Source organism: Leptidea sinapis, chromosome 8, assembly GCF_905404315.1.
Source record: "Leptidea sinapis chromosome 8, ilLepSina1.1, whole genome shotgun sequence".
NCBI lineage: Eukaryota > Metazoa > Arthropoda > Insecta > Lepidoptera > Pieridae > Leptidea > Leptidea sinapis.
This window is the reverse complement of record NC_066272.1, coordinates 9,250,415-9,266,036: the sequence shown is the minus strand read 5'-3', so window position 1 is coordinate 9,266,036 and position 15,622 is coordinate 9,250,415. Positions and strand designations below refer to the sequence as shown.

General features: G+C 35.2%; 1 protein-coding gene across 1 annotated transcript in view; it reads left to right on the top strand.

Annotated features, from left to right (window-relative positions):
• Positions 1 to 3,127: 3,127 nt before the first annotated feature.
• LOC126965609 (peroxidase) overlaps positions 3,128 to 15,622 on the top strand; it is a 69,956-nt gene continuing 57,461 nt past the window's right edge. Inside the window, exon 1 of the mRNA XM_050809272.1 lies at positions 3,128 to 3,275. Within this exon, the coding sequence (XP_050665229.1) occupies positions 3,266 to 3,275 (10 nt within the window). The 5' untranslated portion in view covers positions 3,128 to 3,265. The remainder of the gene's footprint in view (positions 3,276 to 15,622) is intronic.

Here is a 15,622-nt window from a genome sequence, read left to right as displayed (position 1 = left end):
AATCCTAATAAAAACACAAAATACACAAAAATATTTGTTTAGTTATTTTCTTAAATAATTCTACGTAGAGTCTTCTACTGTTAGACAACCGATAAAAACAGGCCAGGAATATTACTTTAGTGTGCGTGACGAGCTACGTCTTACACTCGCACACACACAAACACATTTGTATGACACTTTGTGTTAGTGTGCGTGAATTGCTCGAAATACAGCTTAGTTCTAAACTCATATTTTTTTCGACGTTTTCACAACTGTCATACGGCCGTTCCCTATCTTCAGTCTATGTACTTGAGATAAAAATCGTGACTATGGTTGATTTTTTCTGTCCCAATAAACTTATCGACGGTAACTCACCTTATCCGTGCACGCTGTCTGTCAATGGGACGACGTATAGCTTACCAGTGATATAAAGTTTATATTGAATTTGCAATTCAAATGCGTCCCAATATAAGGTGATAAGAATGACTTACGGGTATATTGGGACAGCTTCAGATTATTGACAGCTAATTACTGACAGTTGAAGGAAGTAATTTATCTCTTTCTGTAGATAGTATGTTGCGAACGGCCGATAGTCTATCTAGACGTATATATAATCTAAGGTTATTTTATTTATTTGTTTAGTTAATTCAAATTGTTTTAGCTATACTGACTTGTTGTCACTAGTCACTTATGAACATTAATTCTTTTGTAACTGTATTTAGGCCCTTTAGGTCTGCATAAAATTTAATTATGTACTACTGGATACCGTAATGGTTTCTTATTTCTTCGGCACATTAAGGTCTTACACAACAGTGTAAATTAAAGACGAAATGACATCAAGTGCAGATTGGTAATGTTTCATAATAATATGCTTGCCCATACTTGGAATAAGTTCACCAGTGGGAGGCTCCTTTGCACAGGATGCCAGCTAGATTATAGGTACTACAACGGCGCCTATTTCTGCCGTGAAGCAGTAATGTTTAAACATTACAATGTTTCGGTCTTAAGGGCGCCGTAGCTAGTGAAATTACTGGGCAAATGAGACTATCTTATGTCTCAGGTTGTAGTGCCGCTCGGATTTTTTGGGGTTTTTCAAGAATACTGAGCGGCACTGCATTGTAATGGGCAGGGCGTTTCAATTACCATCAGCTGAACGTCCTGATCGTGTCGTCCCTTTTGCTCATAAAAAAAAGTTCCGAATAGCGTCCTTGAACCAATGTCATCCATAATTTTTTACCAAATAATTGATGTACAAATTCAGTTTTAAGTATACAAAATGTGTTTAGTAGTATTTTTTTTGGATAATGTGTCAAAGTACAGGAAATTTCATTGTGACAAATGGCACTAATATTCACTATGCGAATGTATATAGGCTGCACTAAAAGTATCGGGAATGGAATATTTCCACTGTTCCTGTCATATTAAAATCTTTTTAATTGAAAACTCCTTGGTTTAAAAAATCGAATACCATTTATGCATTTAAAAAAAGATTCTCGGTCTTGTCACAAGGTCTTTTCAAACTTGTTTAGTCGTTGAGATAATGGAATTGACTCGAGAAAACTCGTATACCCTTACATCATTTATACGTCTTGATAGACTGACATATAGATGACAGCTGTGAAAACGTCGAAAAAAATTGTGTTTAGAACTAACCTCTATTTTGAGTCATTCACGCACACTATCACAAAGTGTCATAAAAATCGCGAGTGTAAGACGTAGCTTGTCACGCACACTAAACTCATATTCCTGGCCTGTATAAATCGGTTGTCTAACAGCTCTGATCTGAGTGATATCTCATATCTTTAAAAGAGCAATTCTTGTGTATATAATTCTGAACCTCGAAAACGGCTCCAACGATTTGAATGAAATTTAGAGAAATCGATCTAGCTAGGTTTCAATTTAAAAAAATGTAGGTTTATCCGTGTTTAAATGTGAAACAGCTACAATAACATTAGAATACAATGGTAAATTTCGCTTCTACATACAAGACTATAATAGCTCAGATGGGACATTGGATGATCCGGAAAGCAGAAGACGCCAATACGAATCCAGATGTCCTATTAGTCCAATTAGAGCAAGGCTCGGTCGTCCTGATATTTATACCATTATATCATCACCATGCGAAGAATTCCTCGGATTTTATTAATCTTAAATCATATTTTCATATTTCAAACGTTCTTACGGACACCTGATGCTAAGTGATCACCGCCGCCCACAATCCTGCAACACTAGAACAATCGACGAAACCTATAGCCCAGTGGTTAGTATGCTGCCAACTGAGACCCGGGTTAAAATCCCGGTAGATGCAAACATTTATATGCTAAACATGTTTGTTTCCGAGTCATGGATGTTTATTTGTATTTATGTATGTTTAAGTAAGTATATTGTATTAAATATATAGTTGTCTTGTATCCATAGTACAGGCTATGCCTAGTTTGGGGCAAGATAATTTGTGTAAGAGTATGCCAATATTATTAATATTATTTTATATATTTTCCAAAATTAAATCTACTATAAATTTAGCTTATTGCATTTTTTTTGTATGAAAATAAGGGGAGAGTTGAGCAGGACGGTCAGCTGATGATAATTGATACGCCCTGCCCATTACAATGCAGGGACGATCCAGATTATAGAAAAATACAAAAATTCTGAGCGGCACTACAATTGTGCTCGTCGCCTTGAGACATCAGATGTCAAGTCTCATTTGTCCAGTAATTTCACTATCTACGGCGCCCTTCAGACCTTATTGAATAACAAAACATAATTTGAAAATGTATTGAATTAGGCGTTACTTTGCGGAAATCCATAATTATACAAATGATTTAAGTTTTCTTTAGTGTTAATTCCGCCAATATTTGTTCTTAAAACAATTCGACACGTGTTTCGCCTCTACACGAGGCATCCTCAGGACGTGTTGTCTCGCCAAAATCGTCTCGTGCCAGTTTTTGGCGAGACAACACCTCCTGAGGATGCCTCGTGTAGAGGCGAAACACCTGTCGAATTGTTTTAAAAACAAATATTGGCGGAATTATCACTAAAGAAAACTTAATATCATTTGTATTAAAACATAATTTATTGTGTAACCTGTCTTAAATCATCTGTATTTAGTATGTGAAACGCATATGACGTATATTATTTGGGTTTTACCCCCCCTTTCTTTGCATACCATTGTAAATAATACCAATCTCATGGGTTAGTTCGTATTGCGAACGCCTGCTTGATAGCATTGTCACTTTGAGCGATAATTTAGCGCTGCAAGACTTGAGTGAGTGCAAATGGTGTATAAATGTTTCGAGGTAAGTTATTTAAATTTAATCAAGTTTATTAAATATTTTATTTTAAATTATCCTGTATTTCAAATTATATTATTATTATTTATTTCTTATTAACAAATTACATATTATAAATATCAAAATTGTTGTACGTAAATAAACTCATTCGAGTTTTACCGTGTACAAAAGATCGTTGGAATACATAATATTATTCAAATTTGAAGTGTAATATTTAATTAATTATAAAAGAAAAAGGAAACAACTTAAAACTACACACAAATATTAATTATGCAGAAATTATGTTATTTATTTTTTAAATTAAAAAATAATTTTGACACGTTGTTTGTCCGCGATGGACTCCTAAACTAATGAACGAATTTTAATGGGGATTACTTCATGGAGTGCAGTTTGGTCCAACTTGAGAGACAGGATAGTTTTTATTTCGATTTGGGACCGATAATTATTTTTATTTCCAATATTTGTTTTGTATGAACATATTTTCTGTGAGAGAATTTACTGACCCACGGTTTGACAGTTCCGCTGTGGAACAATTTCATTATAACAACAGGGAGCATTTTTTCCGAAATAATTCTTGATGTTATATTTAAATATTATTGGCAAATTCCTATAAAACAGTATTTTTTTTATTATGTACAGAACAACGTCTGTCTGGTATATTACTTATTTTTCACTTACTAGTGTAAGCCATTCAGTTTTTGACGTTTAAGTGTTTTTGTTACATCACTTTGCATATATTGTTATTGAAATGAATTGAAAAACGATAAAGCTGTAAATGTTGATTTAAATGAGTGGCAATCAGTTTCTTGCCGCTTCTTCTCATTAAGACTTAAACGTTTCTGAAGTGGCGGTAAATATTTAAAAAAAAAGAAGAACTTTTGACACTCATAACTGTCATTTTCTTGACCAACATGAATTAAGTGATTTTGATTTGATTTGAGATTCAGAGTTTTAGCTTCGAAGGAGATTTTAATTAAAAAAAAAAATGTGTTAAGTCTTCAATTATTAGCAACTTCCAACACAACTCAAGTCATTAATATATCGTAATACCCTAATTAATGTGTATAATGAATTTACAATATTTGCATTGTTATCATATTTTACTAAAAAGAAAGCTGCTAAATGAGTTGATATGTTTGAAAATTTAATTAATTAATTACTTACGTTTTATATATTAAATTATTAAGGCCTCACTCTTTATAGATTACTAGCTGATGCCCGCGACTTCGTCCGTGTAGATTTTTAAAAATATTAAGCAAGTTTGGAATTGAAGATTATCTCATGTCCTATTCCAGCTCCGGTTCCTGTTTTCGCTCCCGATCCCAACATATTATATTAATCTTAGTTCGGGGAAGATTGCTATGACAAACTAAACCTACTATTGTTATAGTTATATCTCATCGACGTTAATTTCAGTTTTTCACAAATCCCGCGGGAACCATGGATTTTTCCGGGATAAAATGTAGCCTATATCCTTTCCCAAGCTCTAGTCTATCGCTGTACAAAATTTCATCAAAATCTGTTCAGTAGCTAAGGCGTAAAAGCGTCACAAACAAACTTACATTCACATTTATAATATTAGTAGGGATTTAAAAACTAAGAATAGGTGTAGTTAATCAAAGTGTTTGTCATGTAGAATCAAACTATCTAATCTTTACTTGAAGGTACTAGAATTTATTATTAAAATAGGCCCCGCGTCCTTCAGCCAGCGTTCAATTGTCGATCGAAATCTGTGTCGACTTAGTTCGGCTTAACGCGTAAATTAATGAATGGTTAAACAATAAAGTCTTATAAAACTCTTATTAATTGAAAAAACCATTAAATTGCGTACTAGACTCGGTGTAACACTATGTACTTCATAAATACTTTTGAAAGGAATTTTAAATTTACATGGCAGCCATCTTGGAAATATCCATTTTTGTTTTATTTTATAATAATACTAGCAATGCCCCGCGGGTTCACTCGCTTAGATACCGATCTCGTGGTAGTGGAAAGTCTACTAAGTCGGTAATTTAACAGGTATTGAAATTAATAAAGAGGTATGAATAATATGGTTTGAATAATGTCGGCACTTATATCAACTTTTAAAATGTAAAAGTAGTTATAGTGGCATAGTATAATAATATCTTCTCTCATCAAGTTTCCGCAGCGCACGCGTTGACAGATTTTTTATGACTTTCAAGTTTTTCACACCTTTTAAATGTTACTAGCATAAAATATAGCATATGTTACTCAGTGAAGATGCAGATTTCTAATGGTGAATGAATTTTTGAAATTGGTCTAGTGTTTTTGTGTGAAAACATAACAAACATACATAAAAAAAACACAAATGTTTCCGCTTTATAGTATTAGTTTAGATATAACGTTATACTGTGTCAAAATTTTTGCTGTTTTATAAAATACAACAGTTTATGAGATCAGTCTCTCAGTCATACGGACAGACAAGTGAACAATGAAGTCTTCTGTGTTAGTAATAGGGTTCCTGATGGTAATCTTTAATAAAAACACAATTTATAGGGTTCCGTGCTTTAAAAAGAAATAAGAGACGTTGGTAGTACTGGTAGGAGTAGGACCACTGACCTCTACTATAAACCATTGGACTGGCGGCTGTCTAAGTGCACAAACACAAACAACAAACAGGCACAAAACCTGTTTGTTATTCGCCATTTTGGCGCTGTTGGCCATGTAGAGAGAGTCTGCGATACTAAATCTAGTGATGACAACCTCAGAAAACATCGATAGATGGTGAGAAACTATTTACAAAAAAAAAATTGTATACTTTATTACGTTGATTCTTGAAGCATAAATAACACGGAAAACTAACAAAATTAATTTAAAATGCAAAAATACTTCAGCATCGCATAGGCACGAAAAATTTACTGACAAACATATGGAACAGCCTGTCCAGTGGTATTTATACAGGTCAGTGAGTAGGACTGACACTGGATGACACTGTTTCGTTGTTATAAAATTGAAACATTTGAAATGTAATATTGGGCCTTCGAGTAAGTGAGACTTTGCGATACCCTTTAGCCAGTATAAGACAATAAAATACGATCAAAGTTTCTTTTATATCAACGGGCAAGAGGCTGACGTAATGACTGAAGTGGTGAGGTGTCCATGGACATCTGCAGCACCAGGGGGCAAGAGATGCGCTGGTTGAGAGTGTGCTTGAACTTGAAGTCTGAGATCATTTTATACGTCTAGATAAACTATGACAGCTGTGCAAACGTTGAGTGAAGTGGTGAGGTGTCCATGGACATCTGCAGCACCAGGGGGCAAGAGATGCGCTGGTTGAGAGTGTGCTTGAACTTGAAGTCTGAGATCATTTTATACGACTAGATAAACTATGACAGCTGTGCAAACGTTGAAAAAAAATTGAGTTTAGAAATATTTTGAGCAATTCCCGCACACTAACACAAAGTGTCATACAAATCGCGAGTGTAAGACGTCACGCACACTAAACTAATATTCTTGGCCTGTTTGATATCCGTTGTCTAACAACAAGAGACTCTATCTAGACGTATAAATGATGAAAGCTTGAAGTTATACAGCAATTCGGGCCTGTTCTTTTATGAAAATAAGGGACAAGACGAGCAGGACGTTCAGCTGATGGTAATTGATACGTCCTACCCATTACAATGCAGTGCCGATCAGGATTCTTAAGAAACCCAAAATTCTGAGCGGCACTACAATTCCGCTCGTCACCTTGCGACATAAGGTGTGAAGTCTTATTTGCCCAGTAATTTCACTAGCTACGACGCCCTTCAGACTGAAACATTGTAATCTTTATACATTACTGCTTCACGGCATAAATAGGTGCCGTTGTGGTAACCATAATCTAGCCGGCATCCTGTGGAAAGGGGCCTTCCACTGGTAAAACCACTGTATTGCTTAAAGGACCCTAATTCGTATGGATTCGGGAAAACTGCAACGCATAACTGTTTACCGTTTCGCAAGGACAATCAAAGAATTATTATTGGAAAAAATCCGATGAGTCTATTCGCGGTAATTCTTTTGAATAAATTACAAATCTCTCAATATCAGCTTTCGGTGTCGTCAAATGTCAGCTTACAGATTAGATCAAACAGGATTCATTTTTATTTTATTTATTTAGCATATATTATTATCAGGTAGTTGAGAGTTTGTGAGGTTGTTTGTGATTATCTCTGGATTTACTGAACCAATTCTGAAAATTCTGTTACCAATAGAAAGCCACATTTTTGGTGAGTGTGAGGTTATATATTAACCTGAAACATGAAAAAACTTTTTCATGGTAGTTGGATATGCAAAGTAAGTCGGAGAGAAAACGGTTGAACGAAAACCTTCTTACTACGCTATCATAACGATGATATAAACGTTGTAATGCCGATATTAAAATCGCGATACAAAAGTAACTGTTGATCGTAGATGGGTGAAAATTTTAAGTTGTATGTATTTTTTTTACGCTGACTTTTATAATTAAATAAATTTAAAAAAATGTCAAAAAAAATAAAAAAAAAAGTTTGGCGTGACCACCCTAAATATTTAGGGGATGAAAAAGATGTTGTCCGATTCTCAGACCTACCCAATATGCACTCAACATTTCAGTCATCGGTCAAGCCGTTTCGAAGGAGTTTAACTACAAACACTGCGACATGAGAATTTTATATGTAAGAAGATATGATTGTTTTGTATATTATATGTATGCAGCAACATTTGAACTCAAACTAATACGGGTAACAGCTATGTTTAATTAAAATGGAAATATAATTTATGGGTTAAATTCGAACATTTGTTATCTAAAGGCTTTGTACAGGAGATGCCTGGTTTGGGGCAAGATATTTTGAGTTAAATTATGTCACTAAATTATTTTGAAAATTCACAAGATTTTGAAAGTGATTTTATTTTTGTTTAAAAGGGATATTATAGTAACAAATACGACTTTATTTGGTTATTTACACCTATTTGCGATCAAAACACAGCTTGGTAATTTTGGTGTAAGCCATACGCCCCCGACTACGGCAGCGTAGATGGTTTTCGTTTCAATTTGACAATTGTGATTAGATTCACCTCGCCTCATTTTCTACTTATATTTCTGTGTCTTTCTGTAAAACATATCGTAAATATTAAATTAACTTCAAAGCATGCTTTTAAAAACTAAAATTACTAAAGGCACTCCTGATTGGACCAAAGCAATTGAATAGTGCGTATTATTTCAAATAATTTTAGTGACTTCTTTGTGAACCAATCTGAATAAAATAAACACTTGATTTAAGGAGGAACTTGCCAATATATATAAGGGAAAACCCGAATTCGAAGCGAAGCTATGTCACCGAGGCAAAAAATAGTTTTTATATCTGTTGTCTGTTTGTCTAGGCATTTGTGCACGCCAATCTCAATTACAGATACATTTATTTTATACACAAATAAAATTTGAAAACAAAATTTCATGATGCGGGGCTGGAACTCACGACCTTTCGCGTTCCATGCGAGTGCTCTTCCAACTAAGCTAACCGTTCGAGTGACGTATCGTCATAAAATCTTGTATGCTTTGTTCAACTCTCAGGTTGTGGCTTCATCTACAGGATCTACTTTACAGTTGATAACCTGCTCATCCAATCTAAGCAATTTGTTATGTTTTTAAAGTGATTACCCTCACTTCTGGGATGAATACACAAATAACATTTACTTTATTTTGATGTATGTGTAAATATGTATGTTTCATTCCAAACGCATGTATGTTTGAATAATACCTACATACGGGTTGGGCCGCGAGCGCTAAAATTCATTTAAGTAAGCGCTTCTTGGATTTGGAAAATTAATAACTGTGCAATATAGGCTTTCAATATAATAAAAAAGCAATTGTGTGGTTTTATGAAACCACGATGCAAGTGAAATTTTTTGTTCACAAAATAACATAGGTATTAATATCATCATAGAAAAAAAAATCAAATTTATATATTATGCTTTACATTTTCATAAAACAAAATAAAAACCTTTATCAAGTGGGGTTCGAACCTACTCTTCCACCCGAACGCAATTGCATCCAATAAGCGAACTATAGGCGACAGGCAACACAGACGAAAAAGTTTGAGACGATGTAATAAAAGTTTCACTTTAACAATAATCCGAAGTGATCTCATTGAATGTAGCCTTACTAAATTAATAGGTATCAAGTAATCAGTGATTTACTTGTAATACAATAAGGACTGCCGCTGGTTGAACACCGAACAATGCCTTATTATTATAACAGTTCGCACGTTTTTCCTCGACACGGTTACGCCTCATAGGAAATAAGTCAATTGTTGTGAAAGATCTTGATTAAATACTAACCTCTAGGTTCAGATCAATGTAAATGAGAGATAAACACGCGAGATGATTATATTAGTTATTGATCACAAAATTGTAATAATATTTTTATACGCTTTATATTAGCTTCACTTGTATGTTTGTAACTGACTCCTTTAGACGCGATTTTGACCCACTTTAAACGGCCAGATTTCATTCAAACTTTGTAGATTACTTCACTAATTTGATAAGATTATTCCATTATTCAATTTGCAAGCTAAAATTATTGTCAATTTTTATCTATAGTCGATAAGGCAGGAATTGATGTTAAAGTACTTAATAGTTATAAAAATACGCTTTTATAGGAAATTTAACTAAAAAATTAAAAATAAATAAAAGTTTATAAAATACACACACACACACACACATACTCACGCCTTGTTCCCGTCGGGGTAGGCAGAGACAATAGAATGCCATTTGCTTCTATCCTTACACACCTCACGCGCTTCCTCTACATTCATTACTCTTTTCATACATGCTCGCCGGTTGCGGGTGCTTCGGACCTCTCCTTTTCTCAAAACGTCCCCAATTTGATCGACGAATGTTCTACGAGGTCTCCCGCGACCGGCTTGCCCACACACACTTGCCTTATATATTTGATGCGTCATTCTTTCTTCACTCATTCGCTCCACATGTCCAAACCATTTAAGCATTCCTTTTTCAGTCCTTGTCACAACATCCTCTTTCAAACCACAGCGCGCTCGTATTACCGCATTCGGAATTCTATCAGTCAGTCTTACCCCACACATACTACGCAGTGATCGCATCTCAACTGCGTTAATTCTGCTTTTATGCTTCTTCTGCTTCTTTCTTCTTATAAAATACACTTTATATAAAATTCAACTAAAAAAATAGAAAATAAATTTAAATTGAAAATAATAATTCTTCTACACCCCACGTTTTTTTTATAATGAAATATATTTTGTTTGCACTATTTTCAAATTAAATTAATTTATAAATATATATGAGGGTGCATGCGAAGTAATTTTTGCCTAAAATCCTTTTATAGATCATAAACTATAAATAGGGCGTCATTAATAGAGCACGGCAGAGCTTCAAGCCGGCCACATACTAGCGCTGTACAAAGCGCAGGTCCGGCCACACATGGAGTATTGCTGTCATCTCTGGTCTGGCGCACCCCAGTATCAACTCGATCCATTTGACCGCGTGCAACGTAGAGCAGCTCGAATTATCGGGGACCCAGTGCTCTGTAAACGGCTGGATCACTTGGCGTTGCGTAGAGACGTCGCTTCATTGTGTGTCTTCTATAGCATATATCACGGGGAACGTTCCGAAGAGCTGTCTCACCTTCGCCTTTCACCGAATTCCACCTTCGCACGACACGCCACAAATAAGGACATCACCCCCACCATCTGAATGTGTGGCTTTCCTCCACAGTACGGTTTTCAAGGAGCTTTCTACCACGTAAGACAAAGCTGTGCAAATAGGAAATACGTCATGGGTACCTTCAAAAAAAAGGGAGGCTTGCACCGGATGCCGGCTAGATTATGGGTACCACAACTGGTGTTTCGGTCTGAAGGGCGCCGTAGCTAGTGAAATTACTGGGCAAATGAGACTTGCCAACTTATGTCTCAAGGTGACTCAGAATTATTGGGTTTTTGGGCACTGCATTGTAATGAGCAGGTCGTATCAATTACCATCAGCTGAACGTTCTGCTCGTCTCGTCCCTTTTCATAAAAAAATACTACAATATCGCAATTTGAACCACAATATCTCTATTTCCTTTTTTTCTGGCTAACCATATGTCTTTTTCTTTAAGTGCATATTACCTCGTAAACGAAATTATGAATAAATATTTATTTAATTTATTTTCGGTGTATTTGGGTTGATGCGCAACTACTGTAGGTATTCATACCTTTTGAGATATTCATTTACAATTTGGCTCAAGTCGAAACATGTGAGTTCTTCCGTTACATCACCTGCACAGATTGTATAAAATAATTGTGAAATGCTGACGCCGTTATTATGTTTATATCAGCTCATATTTTGAGTCCAACCTTTCCAAAGTGGTGGTAAACGATTAAATTTATATCATAAACATACATAACGTAAGTTTTAAACCGACCTGAATCAGTATTTTTTGACAAATTACATTTGGTATGACCTCTCGTGTTTTGTGCGAGCGCTCTTCCACTGATCCAAACGTTCGAGTGACGTCACGTTGATAAATCTTGATATGTCATGTTGAACTCGTTTATTGTGGCTTCGTTTATTGTTTTGATTTGAAAGATCGACATCTCAAGTCAGTTTCCTAATATGAAAATATTGGGGTTGAGCAGGTAAAGTAGATCCTGTAGATGAAGCCACAACCTGAGATTGAACAAGACATATCAAGATTTATAAACGTCACGTCACGCGAACGGTTGGCTCAGTAGAAGAGCGGTCGCACGGATCGCGAGAGGTTGCGGGTTTGAGGACCGCAATGTTCATAAATTCTGTTGTCAAATTTAATTTGGGGAATTAATCAAATAAGTGAGGGTTAATACTTTAAAAAAAATACCAAATTGTTTAGTATTTTTTGATTTAGATTGAGGAAAGAGTTGATAATTATTTTTCAATAACCTAACTATCCTTAGTTTAACTTACTAGAGGTAGAAAAATCTATTATTTTACGCTTACTTACATTTCAACAACCCATCGACAGATAGCATTTGACTATAACTAAATTGGACATAACTATGGATAGATAAGATCTTGTCATTAACGGCCGTTCCCAATATACCATGTACAGATAGATATAAATTACTACCTTCTACTGTCAGTAATTAGCTGTCAATAATCTGAAGCTGTCCCAATATACCCGATCAGTCATTCCTATCGCCTTATATTGAGACGCGTGAATTGCAATTCCCATAAAAATTCTATCGCTAGTAAGCTATACGTCGTCCCATTGACAGATAGCGTGTACGGATAAGGTGAGTTACCTTCGATAAGTTTATTGGGACAGAAAGGTGAACGATAGTTACGATTTTTATCTCAAGTAAGAGATAGACTGAGTATTGGGGACGGCCGTAAACGGTGATAGCAATGTATCCGTAACTAGAGGTACGATATTGAAAACGGCTGTAAGTCGTAGAACTATTTCTAACGGTTGACGTAAAGAAATCGGATGACGGAAGCCGGATCTAATGCGTAAACTACCATAGAAATAGTTCTACGACTACCTCGGACCGTGTCTTCACGGATACGGATCGGATTCGTATCGGACGTAGTGTGAAAGCGCTCTTATCTCTGATGACAACCCCTGCACATTTTTTGGGACTAGGCGACAACTGTCGAGACAACGTTGTACGTATTTAGAAACGGAACAAAAACTAAATAATAAAATCATGACAAATTCTTGTATTTGTGACAATTATTTCGCGACCTTGTATTTGTCATTGACTTTGAGAGCTGGCAACCCAAAATTGTCAGATCCTTGATTTGACGTAATGACACTTGCAACACTAAATAACAGTGAAAGTTAGATTAATGATTGGTCTCCGCTGTGCTCCTACCAGATACCGCACTACCTAAGAACAATAGATTTTTTTTTCGGCAACTATTAACCATTGACACTCAATGGCATCTTTCAAATACTTGTAACATACGCTTCGTGTTATTTTACATTGAAATTAATGAAATACAAAATACTTACTGATGATATGTGATCCCAGTGTCTTTTTTATTTCTTGTAGTATTATTTTTACAAAGTTTTACTACGCTATCCGGCATTTTAGTTTCAACTATTAGCATAGCTTAATAGAACATATGGTACGTCAACGTCAACACAAATTGTTCGAGACTGGCTTGAGTACGTCCACTTTGGCGTAGTATCAGTTGCCGCACTTTGCGATTACGCCTGCGGTATCTAATTGGAGCGCAGCGGAGACCAATCCTAAATCTAAGAGTTTTATCGAAACAATATTAATAATTCAATTCAAATATAATAAAACTAACTTGTCTACGAATTCATCAGTTACAGAATAGAAGCACTACTTACACTAAATATACATAAAACTTTACAAATTATTGCAATCACAAATTCTACCTCTTCAATGCTGCATTTACAGATCACGACATTTCAAAACCACGTTATATATTGTTATATTAATACCATAATCTGGCACTGATGTTGATATAATTTACTATAGGAGCAAAAAATGATTCGTTTGGCAATCAAGAAAATGAGGCGGTGAGATAGTACACTCATGCACACAAGGCAATAAAGGTTATCTTCGACATTATATTTTTTTGTATATTAAAACACTAGCTGACCCGATAGACGCTGTTCTGTCAACAGAAATAAATATGTTAATAATGTAATACAAAGCCATAAATAATAGGTAGAATGAGAAGTTTACGTATTTAATGTTTTACAGTGAATCCCTTTACAATAAGTTATATTCTTACCCTCTTCCATATATTTATTATTTTATCTACACCCATGCTTTAAATCCTCTATTAAAGATTCTAAAACAGTTAGCTTATTGCCACCATTAAAACACCCAATGTCCTAATAACCATTACATCATCCAAACGAGTGTTAGTAATGAAATTTCAGTACAATATTATATCATCCGCTTTCATAACAACACTCCTTTGGATGATGTTATGGTTACTAGGACTGGCTTTTTTAATGTTAGCAGTAAGCTAACTGTTTCAGAATCTATTATAGAGGATTCATATTAAGGGTGAAGATAAAGACTTGTATGCAACTGTTGATAATTAAGTCTTAGAAAACTCATGTGATACTAATATCACCCACCTTCGTGTTTTAATAACCCTTATTACACAACATTTGCATTAATAACTAATATAAATAACATCCTCGACGAGTACAACCTCAGAAAATCATAGAAACATATATTTCGAATAATAAAGTTTTTGCGCCCAGACAAAGAAAAAGGGCTAAACTCCGGGATAACAATGGGAGGGAGGTAGTGAGTGCTCATTGGTATGCATGAGCATTGCATAGCATGCCTTGCTATGCAGCGTATGTCTGCGTAGGTTATGTGGGACTCACGTAAAAACCTAAGTGCCTACCCACTAAACACCACCTGAAGTCAGCTTTGAGCAAGTGCTCCCTAAGCCTTCATCGAAGGCGACCTTCTCTTGGGGAGAGAAAGACGCAAGCGGTACTCCCTTGGGAATATCCGCTGGGATCACATCTTTAATTATTTATCTCATTACTTTAGAAAGTAATAATTTGTACAACATTAATTTTGAGACCGATGATAAATATAGGCAATACCATTGAGTGTGTAGGAACAACAATATTGGTTTTTGTCTGCGACTGTACATAATATGGTCAATTAGAACTGTGTGTCGTAATATTCACTTGTAATTCGCTTATATGAAATATTACCCTGTATGATTTGAGGCTCGTTTAAGAAATTGAATTATTCTCTTTTGTAAGCATATTATAAATCATAATTTGATAAATTTTATATTTGTATATTTAAAATCACCTTCATCTGTATATCACGCACAATTATTACAAGACCTCTCGACCGACTTATTAACAAGAAACAGACGCAAACGGTTTGTTTTTTCTGAAGTATCGTACACATAACGCTTCTTAAACTTTACACTTTGTTGATATTTAAGGAAAATATTGCTTATATTTATATATATTATATACAATTTGTTATGTTTTTAAAGTGATAATTCTCACTTCGGGGAGAAAAACACAAATAAATTTTGAAAACAAAATTTTATGAACGATGCGGGACTCGAACCCACGCCCTCTCGCGTTCCGTACGAGTGCTTTCCCAACTAAGTTGACTAGTTGTTGTTGAGTGCTTAGATTAGCAAGAGCGACATCTCAAGTCAATTTCCTAATATGCAAACATTGGGGTTGAGCAGGTTATCAACTATAAAATAGATGCTGTAGATGAAGCCACAACCTGAGAGTTGAACAAAGCATACAAGATTTTATGACAATACGTCACTCGAACGGTTAGCTGAGTTGGGTGAGCACTCGATCGGAACGCGAGTGGTCGTGGGTTTGAGTCCCGCAT